At 51.2% G+C, this 13,677-nt stretch overlaps 1 protein-coding gene across 1 annotated transcript in view; it reads right to left on the bottom strand.

Moving 5' to 3' along the window:
• smap1 (small ArfGAP 1) overlaps window positions 1-13,677 on the bottom strand; it is a 78,121-nt gene that overhangs the window by 20,684 nt on the left and 43,760 nt on the right. The window contains 2 exon segments of the mRNA XM_046358648.1: window positions 112-190; window positions 13,250-13,318. Coding sequence (XP_046214604.1) covers window positions 112-190; window positions 13,250-13,318 — 148 coding nt within the window.

Below are 13,677 nucleotides of genomic sequence, written 5' to 3'. Positions count from 1 at the left end.
CACTCTGGCATACCCCCCACTAGACACACACAGAGAGCGAGAGCGCTTGATAAAGTGGGGGCATTTAGAGTATCCATTTCTAGGATCTGGGATCTGCTGGTCATGCCTTACCCAGGCCGAGCAGGTCGATGGCCGGCTCGGGGCTCCTCCTGGGATTGGCTCTGGAGTCTGTCTGAAGCTCCGCCTTCTTCTGTGGAAACCGGAAGGCAGAGGAAGAGAGAGAGCAGAGAGAGTCAGCACATAGTCAGAGATAGAGCATAGCCCTACAATGCAGGTTTACAACAGGATTCCATACGGTTGGAAAGTTATATTGTTGTAAAAGGACCGAGCTGAATTAGTGTGCACCATTACTATTCAGTGTCCATCAGTTACTGTCACAAAGGCCCAGTGCAGTCAAAAATGAGATTTTTCAGTGTTTTATACTTTCACACTCTGAGGTTGGATTAATACTGTGCAATTCATTATAAATGTCCTTTTAGTGTAAGGGCTGTTTAAAACGACTGAAATGTCAGCCTCTTTTTGGTGGGACAAAGTTTTGGCCTGCCTGGTGACATCACCAAATGGGTTAATAGACCAATAAGAAAGGGAGTTCCAAACCTCTCTGCCAATAACAGCTAGTTTCCAGTTTTCCCCTCCCCACTCAGACCACTCCCAGACAGTCCTAGCTACATTCTTGCTTGAGAAATTGCTCCTTGCTAAGATGCTATTTTTTTTTCAATTAAAATTGTGAAAAACAAAACACAATAAGATACTTAATTGTTACCCAGAAATGATTTGCTACTGAGATAAAAACAGCTGCATTGGCCCTTTGAGCTAGAGAAAGGCCTACCGTAGTCATTCTGAAACAGACACACATTGGCCCTTTGAGCTAGAGAAAGGCCTACCGTAGTCATTCTGAAACACAGACACACATTGGCCCTTTGAGCTAGAGAAAGGCCTACCGTAGTCATTCTGAAACACAGACACACATTGGCCCTTTGAGCTAGAGAAAGGCCTACCGTAGTCATTCTGAAACACAGACACACATTGGCCCTTTTAGCTAGAGAAAGGCCTACCGTAGTCATTCTGAAACACAGACACACATTGGCCCTTTGAGCTAGAGAAAGGCCTACCGTAGTCATTCTGAAACACAGACACACATTGGCCCTTTGAGCTAGAGAAAGGCCTACCGTAGTCATTCTGAAACACAGACACACATTGGCCCTTTGAGCTAGAGAAAGGCCTACCGTAGTCATTCTGAAACACAGAGACACATTGGCCCTTTGAGATAGAGAAAGGCCTACCGTAGTCATTCTGAAACACAGACACACATTGGCCCTTTTAGCTAGAGAAAGGCCTACCGTAGTCATTCTGAAACACAGACACACATTGGCCCTTTTAGCTAGAGAAAGGCCTACCGTAGTCATTCTGAAACACAGACACACATTGGTCCTTAGAGCTAGAGAAAGGCCTACCGTAGTCATTCTGAAACACAGACACACATTGGCAAATGCCATCTCTCGGAATCGGGACTGATTGATGGTAATTGGCATTCCCGCTGATTCTAGTTGGTGACTGGATCTCAGGGCTGTCTCTAGATTGTGATTGGATGTAAGGACTGGCTCTAGTTTGTGATTGGCAATTCGTCTCTCAGGACTAGGCCTAGTTGTTGTTGACAGCGGATTCCTAACCTGAGGTGAGGCCAGGGAACAATTCAACTCCAGCAACACCAGGCAAACAAAGTGAGCATTGTAATCAACAGCCAAACACTCTCCTCCACGTCCACTATCATCACCTTCACACCTACAGAAAAGCCGCAAATAGCTGCATACCAAGTAGGAGTACAGTCAAAAGCAAGAAACACCCACCTAAAGCAAACATCCACAGTCCACACAAAGCAGACAGAGACAGAAAGGCTGTTTAAGCAAAGATCAGCACAAACTAACCCAACCAAAAACATACCAGGAGAAATCAAGACCAGCCAGGAACCGCAAACCTCCACGCACTAGAGTGCTGAAACAAACCAACCAAGATGACCAGGCGCTGCACACTACACCACCACCGTGGAGAGAAGAGGCAGTGGACAACAGTTCCCCGACACGGCGAGACTCATCTGGGGAAGAAAAGGTCCAGCAGGAGAAAAACAAATAGTCTGCCTGTCACACAAGGATGTCACCAGCCAGCCTGACAGATGCCTTATTAACACTACAAAAGAGAATGATAACGCTGCCACTGTCTGGGGATGTGTGTCAAGACAGCCCCGGCATGGAGAGACGGAGTGAGAACGAGAGGGCGAGAGAGACGAAAAGAGACTTTAAAATGCTCTTTAGTAAAACTAAAAAGTCAACAAAGGGCATTGGGAAATAGGAGAGCACTGACACTGAAGCTACAACGTCAGGTATATTCACTCCTCATCAAAACGTAGTCCACACAGCTCCACCATACACGTTATGAAGTTAAAATACACTAAACCATGGCCCGACTAGAAACCTATTCTGGAACACACCTGAACCACAACACAACCATTATTCATCAAGCCCAGGGCTTCTGCAATGTCTCTCTGGACATGTTGGTTGTTTGATCCAAGTGTGTGTGTGTGTGTGTTTGTAGTAGTTTGAGAGTGACGGCGTGTTACTGTGGTGAATGGTGCAGAACCGCTGCAGCCTGACGGACTTCAACAGTCTCTGACAGTCTGATGCGCAACACACACACGCACACACCTTCTCTAAGAGGTTTTGTCACATAGGGAAGATCCTAAGCTGCCTGCCACACAGGAGTGTTTCTTCCAGAGCTAAATTCATCTGACAGTCAGGGAAAAGTCCCTTCGTTTGAGCTGCAGACCTGCAGAATGAGCGCACACACCATTTTCACGCCCTCTGGAGTCTAGATTGTTGGGGAAAGGTCAGTGCCAGTGTTTGGGAGCCGATGCGTGGCCACACACACACACACACACACACACACACACACACACACACACACACACACACACACACACACACACACACACACACACACACACACACACACACACACACACACTTAGAGCTGATGAGAGGACTACTCAGAAACAGTGATCTCACACTAAAGCTACCTCTCTCCCTCTCTGTGTTTTGGCTATTCCTACGTCAAGTGTGAGGTGTGAATTAAAGATGCGTTTTTGTATATCTCATCTCCCCCTGAGACAGCCTCAGAGAGTGGGGTCACGGATCAGCCATTATTGACGGCGAGCAATTAGGGTTAAGTGCCTTGCTCAAGGGCAGATTGACAAATGTTTTTTTTCCACCTTGTGGACTTGGGTATTCGAACTAGCAACCTTTGGTTACTGGGACAACGCTCTCACCACCAGGCTACGTGATAGGCTCAGAGCACTGCTAGTGAACGCAGACCTGGTTTCCTATTTTGTTCTTATTATAAAACAATACTCGGCCACTTTGCATAAAGTAATTGGATTTATGGCTTTTTACACCCAATCCCAGCTCGACCGCAGAGGGGGGTCACGGAAACGTTAATACAACACCGATTTGGAGACTCTTTGGTGTGTGTGTGTGTGTGTTTGTCTTTATTGCGACGCTTTGTGTGTGTGTGTTTGCGTCTGTGTATGTATGTATGTATTGCAATGCTGTGTGTGTGAGAGAGCGATGCTATCTCCCTCTCGCTAATACTAACTTCAGCGCTGGCACAAAGGGCAGATACGTGGTCCTTCGCTCCCGGTCTGTCTGCGAGCGATAAAGTTTTAATTAGTAGTTTTTACACAAAAGGCTTTAGAAATGCTAATCTATTGGCTTCGCAGGAACAGAGCAAACGCAGTTTGAGTCAGTCAACAGTCAAAAGACCAAACGAGGTCAACGCTGAGCTGACTGGGGTTGGACCACTCACACATACAACTAAAAAACGAAGCTGAATTTCCAGTGTGTAACTATTTTACCAGGGTGGGATCAGGTTGTGAGCCTTCAAGATATGGTCCATACACAGTGGGGGACTGGGGGTTGGGAAACTGTCTCAGCTCTTCCTCCTACTCCAGCAGTGTCAATCCAATATTGATTAGCCTCCCAGTGGCTATGCTATCGATCCACGGTCTGTCCCCCTCCCCCCCCCGCCTCTGGCAGTTGTTAGTCACAGGATGCTACTCGTTTGGGCTGCCTGTGTGTGTACGCATGCAATGGGTTTGTCTGTTAGTCACAGGATGCTACTCGTTTGGGCTGCCTGTGTTTTGTACGCATGCAATGGTTTTGTCTGTTAGTCACAGGATGCTACTCGTTTGGGCTGCCTGTGTGTGTACGCATGCAATGGGTTTGGCTGTTAGTCACAGGATGCTACTCGTTTGGGCTGCCTGTGTGTGTACGCATGCAATGGGTTTGGCTGTTAGTCACAGGATGCTACTCGTTTGGGCTGCCTGTGTGTGTACGCATGCAATGGGTTTGGCTGTTAGTCAGAGGATATGGCTCCTTAGAGCGCCCTTCACACCATTTGCTCAACTCACTCCCATCGACCGGAGATGGCACATGGTGTGACATGTGTGTGACGTCCGTCTCTCTCTCTCTGTGTGTGTTGAATCTAATCTCCCTCCCAGAGCCAATCCCCATCCAGATGTGCTGTGCCCCTCTCTCTGATAAAGTACCACTGTTACAGTAGCTGTCACAGACAGACAGACAGACTGACTGAGAGAGAAAGAAGAGAGAGAGACAGAGAGAGAGAGCGAAACATACAGCGAGAGAGCCAGAGAGACAGACAGACAGACATACAGCGAGAGAGCCAGAGCCAGAGAGACAGACAGACAGACATACAGCGAGAGAGCCAGAGCCAGAGCCAGACAGACAGCGAGAGAGCCAGAGCCAGACAGACAGACAGACAGACATACAGCCAGAGAGCCAGAGCCAGACAGACAGACAGACATACAGCCAGAGAGCCAGAGCCAGACAGACAGACAGACATACAGCCAGAGAGCCAGAGCCAGAGAGACAGACAGACAGACAGACAGACAGACAGCCAGAGAGCCAGAGCCAGAGAGACAGACAGACAGACAGACAGACATACAGCCAGAGAGCCAGAGCCAGAGAGACAGACAGACAGACAGACAGACATACAGCCAGAGAGCCAGAGCCAGAGAGACAGACAGACAGACAGACAGACAGACAGACAGACAGACAGACAGACAGACAGACAGACAGACAGACAGACAGCCAGAGAGCCAGAGCCAGAGAGACAGACAGACAGACAGACATACAGCCAGAGAGACAGAGAGACAGACAGACATACAGCCAGAGAGCCAGAGCCAGAGAGACAGACAGACAGACATACAGCCAGAGAGCCAGAGAGACAGACAGACAGACATACAGCCAGAGAGCCAGACATACAGCCAGAGAGCCAGAGCCAGAGAGACAGACAGACAGACATACAGCCAGAGAGCCAGACATACAGCCAGAGAGCCAGAGAGACAGACAGACAGACATACAGCCAGAGAGCCAGAGACAGACAGACAGCGAGAGAGCCAGAGCTAGCGACAGACAGACAGACAGACAGACAGACAGACAGACAGACAGACAGACAGACAGACAGACAGACAGAGACAGCCAGAAACAAACAAAGACTACGCCGCAACTTCCGATGCAGGGAACATCACTTGTTCTCCTTTGATATTTTATTCATGGCCTGAAAAGAAAACATAAGCTTCCGCTCTGATGGGAGGGAGACGCCTTGCTGTTTGGTGAGGGGGAGAGAAACAGAGAGTAAGAGAGGGGGAGGGGGAAGAGAGGGAAAGAAACAGCAACTGATAAAGAACAGAACAGCTTGTGAGTGATAGATTGAGTGGAAAGGAGAGACAGAGGGACTACATGCTACCACCCACTACCCCAGAGGCTGTCTATGCCCAAGGCAACACACCTGTGTGTGGAAATCACAACACTGCAGTATATGCTCCTACCTCAACATGCTACTGCAGTGCAGTCTGTACAGTTGGTCTCTCCCTCCCTCCCGCTCTCTCCCTCCCAATAAAATCCACCTCCTCAACACCCCTCCTTCCTCCCTCACATTCACACATATGTATCACACACACACACACACACACACTGCAGGTGTCACACTGGCTTTGCACTCAGCCAGAGTTCAGCCAATGAGAGAAGACACAGAGAGAGGCCAGCAGATGCTGCTAGGACAGAATCATTGCTAGAGCTTAATTACAGCCCACAGGCGGTGGACATAGAGAGAGGGGGAGGGGGACACAGAGAGAGAGGGGGAGGGGGACACAGAGAGAGAGGGGGAGGGGGACACAGAGAGAGAGGGGGAGGGGGACACAGAGAGAAAGGAGGGAGGAAAAGAGTACAGACGGCACGAGAAAAGGAAGGGGAGAAAGATGAGAGGGGGTGGGATGGAGAGCTAGAAAAGAAAGAGTTAGACGTGTGTGTGCGCGGGTTGATTGTGTGCGCGTGCGCGGCGGGAACGCCACAGCTCACCCAGGCTTCAACAGCGACGGGAGAGTCTTAATGATCATCCTCCTCGGTAGTAAGCTGCCAGATGCAAATAAGTTCCCAAACAGCATCCAGATGTTATCCATTACCCAGCCTATACAGCTGGGTTTATACGGTCTTATCTAGTTGATCACCACATCAAAACATTATCTCGTACCTATCTGCGAGTGCTACCTAATGGAAAAGCATCTAAACCCGAGACCGTGCAACTCATGAGAACAGCATAGCCATGGATGTCACTGCACCCATATCTCACCAGCTCATAACAGCCATTAGAAACTGGGTGATTCGAGTCCGGAATGCTGAATGGCTGACAGCCGTGGTATCAGACCATATACCACGGGCATGACAAAACAGTTCTACTGCGTTAATTACATTGGTAACCAGTTTATAATAGCAATAAGGCACCTCGGGGGTTTGTGGTATATGGCCAATATACCACAGCTAAGGGCTGTGTCCAGGCATTCCGTGCCGCGTCATGTCCAAGAACAGCCCTTAGCTGCGGTATATTGGCCATATACCACAAACCCCCGAGGTGCCTTATTGCTATTATAAACTGGATACAAACGGGTGCCTTATTGCTTAATTATACCACATCCCCCCTCTCTCTGGATCATCTAAAAGACCGAGATACAGAATCTCCCAGTAGATGCTGAGTTAGGCTAGTCGGGCTGGCTCGGGATGGCTGAGTGGACTAGGCCTCTATATATCAGGGTTTTAAGTAGGCTATTTGTACAGCTGCAGGATACGTGGGAAATGGTGCAATGCATAGGATCTACCCGTACATCATCTGCCTGAAAACACTTGATATGCCTAGCAGCTACATCAACAAATATGTAGGCTATATTGAAATTGTGATGTACCTTTAGGGTATTGGAAAAGAGCTAGCCTTAAACATGTAAACGGTTATTGGTGTGTGTGATTGATTTGTCCACAGATTCACATTTCATTCACAGGAAAAGTTGGAAGTTTACATACACCTTAGCTTAGCCAAATACATTTAAACTCAGTTTCACAATTCCTAACATTTAATCCAAGTAAATATTCCCAGTATTCGGTTAGTTAGGATCACCACTTTATTTTAAGAATGTGAAATGTCAGAATAATAGTAGAGAGAATCATTTCAGCTTTTATTTCTTTCATCACATTCCCAGTGGGTCAGAAGTTTACATACACTCAATTAGTATTTGGTAGCATTGCCTTTAATTTGTTTAACTTGGGTCAAACGTTTAGGGTAGCCTTCCACATCATTTTCTGGCATTTTCCAATCTGTTTAAAGGCACAGTCAACTTAGTGTATGTAAACTTCTGACCCACTGGAATTGTGATACAGTGAATTATAAGTCAAATAATCTGTCTGTAAACAACTGTTGGAAAAATGACTTATGTCACGTACAAAGTAATGTCCTAACCGACTTGACAAAACTATAGTTTGTTAACAAGAAACTTGTGGAGTGGTTGAAAAACAAGTTTTAATGACTACAACCTAAGTGTATTTAAACTTCCGACTTCAACTGTATATCGTGTGGTGGTGTGAAATGCCATGCAGTGTGTAGCGATATGACTGCATATGAAATCATATTTAAAGCAGCATGAGGTTGTTTCTAAGTCCCATCTCTAAGACAGAGGATGTACACACCTCCATCCTCCATTACCTTGAGCTCCTGCTGCTTTGAGAGGTACAATTATTCTAAAAGCCCCTCCTCTCTCTATCCTTCCATCCCCTCCCTCTCTCCCTATCCTTCCATCCCCTCCCTCCCTATCCTTCCTTCCATCCCCTCCCTCCCTATCCTTCCTTCCATCCCCTCCCTCCCTATCCTTCCTTCCATCCCCTCCCTCCCTATCCTTCCTTCCATCCCCTCCCTCCCTCCCTATCCTTCCATCCCCTCCCTCCCTATCCTTCCTTCCATCCCCTCCCTCCCTCCCTATCCTTCCATCCCCTCCCTCCCTATCCTTCCATCCACTCCCTCCCTATCCTTCCATCCCCTCCCTCCCTCCTTCCCTCCCTCCCCCTATCCTTCCATCCCCTCCCTCCCTCCCTATCCTTCCACTCCCCTCCTCCCTCCCTATCCCCTCCCTCCCCTCCCTCCCTCCCTATCCTTCCATCCCCTCCCTCCCTCCCTATCCTTCCATCCCCTCCCTCCCTCCCTATCCTTCCATCCCCTCCTCCCTCCCTCCCTATCCTTCCGTCCCCTCCCTCCCTCCCTCCCTATCCTTCCGTCCCCTCCCTCCCTCCCTCCCCTATCCTTCCGTCCCCCCTCCCTCCCTCCCTATCCTTCCATCCCCCCTCCCTCCCTCCCTATCCTTCCATCCCCTCCCTCCCTCCCTATCCTTCCATCCCCCCCTCCCTCCCTCCCTATCCTTCCATCCCCTCCCTCCCTCCCTCCCTATCCTCCCCCTCCCTCCCTCCCTATCCTTCCCTCCTCCCCTCCCCCCCTCCCTATCCTTCCGTCCCCTCCCTCCCTCCCTATCCTTCCATCCCCTCCCTCCCTCCCTATCCTTCCATCCCCTCCCTCCCTCCCTATCCTTCCATCCCCTCCCTCCCTCCCTCCCTATCCTTCCATCCCCTCCCTCCCTCCCCCTATCCTTCCATCCCCTCCCTCCCTCCCTATCCTTCCATCCCCTCCCTCCCTCCCTCCCTATCCTTCCATCCCCTCCCTCCCTCCCTCCCCATCCTTCCCCCCTCCCTCCCTCCCTATCCTTCCATCCCCTCCCTCCCTCCCTATCCTTCCATCCCCTCCCTCCCTCCCTCCCTATCCTTCCATCCCCTCCCTCCCTATCCTTCCATCCCCTCCCTCCATCTACTGGGAGAGCGAGGGAGAGCGAGGGAGGGAAAGAGAGAGAGCGAGGGAGCGAGAGGCAGAGCGAGGGAGCGTGAGAGAGCGAGAGAGAGCGTGAGGAGCGTGAGGGAGCGAGAGCGTGAGGGAGCGAGACAGCGCGAGAGAGAGCGAGGGAGCGAGAGACTGAGCGAGCGAGACAGAGGGAGAGCGAGGGAGGGAAAGACAGAGCGAGGAGCGAGAGACAGAGCGAAGGGAGCGAGAGACAGAGCGAAGGGAGCGAGAGACAGAGCGAAGGGAGCGAGAGACAGAGCGAAGGGAGCGAGAGACAGAGCGAAGGGAGCGAGAGACAGAGCGAAGGGAGCGAGAGACAGAGCGAGGGAGCGAGAGAGAGCGCGAGGGAGCGAGAGAGAGAGCGCGAGAGAGAGAGCGAGGGAGCGAGAGACAGGAGTGCGCGCATGCGACAGGCGCGAGAGCGACAGGAGCTTGCGCGACAGGAGAGAGAGACAGGAGCTCGAGCGACAGGAGAGAGAGAGATACGGGAGCTCTCGCGACAGGAGCACGCGAGAGAGACGGGAGCGAGAGAGGCGGGAGCGAGAGAGACGGGAGCGAGAGAGACGGGAGCGAGAGAGACGGGAGCGAGAGAGACGGGAGCGAGAGAGGCGGGAGCGAGAGAGGCGGGAGCGAGAGAGGCGGGAGCGAGAGAGGCGGGAGCGAGAGAGGCGGGAGCGAGAGAGGCGGGAGCGAGAGAGGCGGGAGCGAGAGAGACGGGAGCGAGAGAGACGGGAGCGAGAGAGACAGGAGCGAGAGAGACAGGGCGAGCGAGAGAGACGGGAGCGGAGAGAGACGGGAGCGAGAGAGGCAGGAGCGAGAGAGGCAGGAGCGAGAGAGACAGGAGCGAGAGAGACAGGAGCGAGAGAGACAGGAGCGAGAGAGACAGGAGCGAGAGAGGCAGGAGCGAGAGAGGCAGGAGCGAGAGAGGCAGGAGCGAGAGAGGCAGGAGCGAGAGGAGCGCAGGAGCGAGAGAGGCAGGAGCGAGAGAGGCAGGAGCGAGAGAGGCAGGAGCGGGAGAGGCAGGAGCGAGAGAGACAGGAGCGAGAGAGGCAGGAGCGAGAGAGGCAGGAGCGAGAGAGGCAGGAGCGAGAGAGGCAGGAGCGAGAGAGGCAGGAGCGAGAGAGGCAGGAGCGAGAGAGGCAGGAGCGAGAGAGGCAGGAGCGAGAGAGGCAGGAGCGAGAGAGGCAGGAGCAGGAGGCAGGAGCGAGAGAGGCAGGAGCGAGAGAGACAGGAGCGAGAGAGGCAGGAGCGAGAGAGGCAGGAGCGAGAGAGGCAGGAGCGAGAGAGACAGGAGCGAGAGAGGCAGGAGCGAGAGAGGCAGGAGCGAGAGAGGCAGGAGCGAGAGAGGCAGGAGCGAGAGAGACAGGAGCGAGAGAGGCAGGAGCGAGAGAGACAGGAGCGCACGCGTGCGACAGACAGGAGTGCGCGCGAGAGAGAGAGACAGGAGCACGCGAGAGAGAAAGAATGAGAGATGGAGATTAACAATCTTTCAGCGTATTAACACACACACACCCTTGAGCGCACATATATAGTATACAAAAAGAAACACACAAGAACAAGCGCACGCATGCACACACACAAACATTTGTCTGCAACGGCCTCAAACGCACAACTATCTCCTTGACACTGGGTCCCATTGACAGCTGGAGCCCAGCTGATAAGCAGAAGTGAGGAACAGAGAGAAGCAAGTGAACTGCAAGTACACAACACGCTTCCCCATACACGCAACACATAGACTGACACTCCCAGTGGTCAACGCACAGTCTGACACACACACACACACACACACACACACACACACACACACACACACACACACACACACACACACACACACACACACACACACACACACACACACACACACACACACACACACACACACACACACACACACACACCTCAATCAATCTGCACTCAGACTGCAGGTCAGCACAGAGGGCACATTCCTCTGCTTTCTGATTCCCAGCATGCTTTGCCTTGAGTCTGGGGCTCTGACGGGATCGTGTGGGGTCAGAAAACGACACACTCGCCGGGTCACTCACTGTGGCATCATTAAAAGTGTTCAAATAGAACTGTGGCTAACTGGTGTGTGTTCAGTAAAACTACTGGAACCACTCAGTGAGTACTTTTGGTAGGATTTGGATCCCTGTGTCTGCAGTAAGAGGACTGAATGTTCCATGAGAGTAGTTTATGTTCAGTTAAGACTATGAGTAGTGTTCAGGCTTTGTTCAGTGTGTGTTGAGTAGTGGATGTTCAGCAACAGAACTAAGGAATGTTCCGTGTGTGTTCAGTATAGCCTTGGTACAGTACACAAGGGTCTTCGTGGCTGCGTTATTCCCTGTGGGCAGCCAGCCCCATCATCACTGTATAAACCCAGACACACTACCCTATTCCACAGGCCAAGGAATTATTCACATAACTAACTATTACCCAGAATACTCACACACACACTGACCACTAGAGCTGCATTTTCACCAAGTCCTAAAGCCACTCAGAAATCAATAAGCTCCACAAGGACGTGCACACATAAACACACATATATTACCTACAATGACCCCAAACTACTGTGACAGAACATGCATAATGAGCACCTGCTCACACGCACTGTTAATGTCATATCATCACAACCCCCTCTAGCATGGCTTTCCTCCGAGGGTCTCTATACATCTATCCCACTTTCTCCCTCCCACTTCATCTTACCTTCTCAGAGGAGCTTGGTCTGTTCACTTTCTCCCTCCCACTTCATCTTACCTTCTCAGAGGAGCTTGATCTGTTCACCTTCTCCCTCCCACTTCATCTTACCTTCTCAGAGGAGCCTGGTCTGTTCAACTTCTCCCTCCCACTTCATCTTACCTTCTCAGAGGAGCCTGGTCTGTTCACCTTCTCCCTCCCACTTCATCTTACCTTCTCAGAGGAGCCTGGTCTGTTCACCTTCTCCCTCCCACTTCATCTTACCTTCTCAGAGGAGCCTGGTCTGTTCACCTTCTCCCTCCCACTTAATCTTACCTTCTCAGAGGAGCCTGGTCTGTTCACCTTCTCCCTCCCACTTCATCTTACCTTCTCAGAGGAGCCTGGTCTGTTCACCTTCTCCCTCCCACTTCATCTTACCTTCTCAGAGGAGCCTGGTCTGTTCACCTTCTCCCTCCCTCTTCATCTTACCTTCTCAGAGGAGCCTGGTCTGTTCACCTTCTCCCTCCCACTTCATCTTACCTTCTCAGAGGAGCCTGGTCTGTTCACCTTCTCCCTCCCACTTCATCTTACCTTCTCAGAGGAGCCTGGTCTGTTCACCTTCTCCCTCCCGCTTCATCTTACCTTCTCAGAGGAGCCTGGTCTGTTCACCTTCTCCCTCCCGCTTCATCTTACCTTCTCAGAGGAGCCTGGTCTGTTCACCTTCTCCCTCCCACTTCATCTTACCTTCTCAGAGGAGCCTGGTCTGTTCACCTTCTCCCTCCCTCTTCATCTTACCTTCTCAGAGGAGCCTGGTCTGTTCACCTTCTCCCTCCCACTTCATCTTACCTTCTCAGAGGAGCCTGGTCTGTTCACCTTCTCCCTCCCTCTTCATCTTACCTTCTCAGAGGAGCCTGGTCTGTTCACCTTCTCCCTCCCTCTTCATCTTACCTTCTCAGAGGAGCCTGGTCTGTTCACCTTCTCCCTCCCACTTCATCTTACCTTCTCAGAGGAGCCTGGTCTGTTCACCTTCTCCTCCCACTTCATCTTACCTTCTCAGAGGAGCCTGGTCTGTTCACCTTCTCCTCCCACTTCATCTTACCTTCTCAGAGGAGCCTGGTCTGTTCACCTTCTCCCTCCCACTTCATCTTACCTTCTCAGAGGAGCCTGGTCTGTTCACCTTCTCCCTCCCTCTTCATCTTACCTTCTCAGAGGAGCCTGGTCTGTTCACCTTCTCCCTCCCACTTCATCTTACCTTCTCAGAGGAGCCTGGTCTGTTCACCTTCTCCCTCCCGCTTCATCTTACCTTCTCAGAGGAGCCTGGTCTGTTCACTTTCTCCAGGTCCTTTTCTCTCTTCTTCTTCTCTCGTTCCTTCTATCAACAAAGAGACAGTGGAGGTTAGGTCAGCAACATACAAGACGACACCTGGAAGGGGAACATGCAGCAGGCACATGCAGTCTAACAAAATATACACAAAACAAATTAAACAGGGTTTGAAAAAACGCCCTAAAAATAGGTTTGACCCCCTATCCATTATGACACAGTTCCAGACGCACAGCAAGACTGATTCAGCTGCGCTCACACAGACGCACAGCAAGACTGATTCAGCTGCGCTCACACAGACGCACAGCAAGACTGATTCAGCTGCGCTCACACAGACGCACAGCAAGACTGATTCAGCTGCGCTCACACAGACGCACAGCAAGACTGATTCAGCTGCGCTCACACAGACG

The sequence above is a fragment of the Oncorhynchus gorbuscha genome, linkage group LG08 (genome assembly GCF_021184085.1).
Source record: "Oncorhynchus gorbuscha isolate QuinsamMale2020 ecotype Even-year linkage group LG08, OgorEven_v1.0, whole genome shotgun sequence".
NCBI lineage: Eukaryota > Metazoa > Chordata > Actinopteri > Salmoniformes > Salmonidae > Oncorhynchus > Oncorhynchus gorbuscha.
This window is presented reverse-complemented; position numbering and strand designations above follow the sequence as displayed.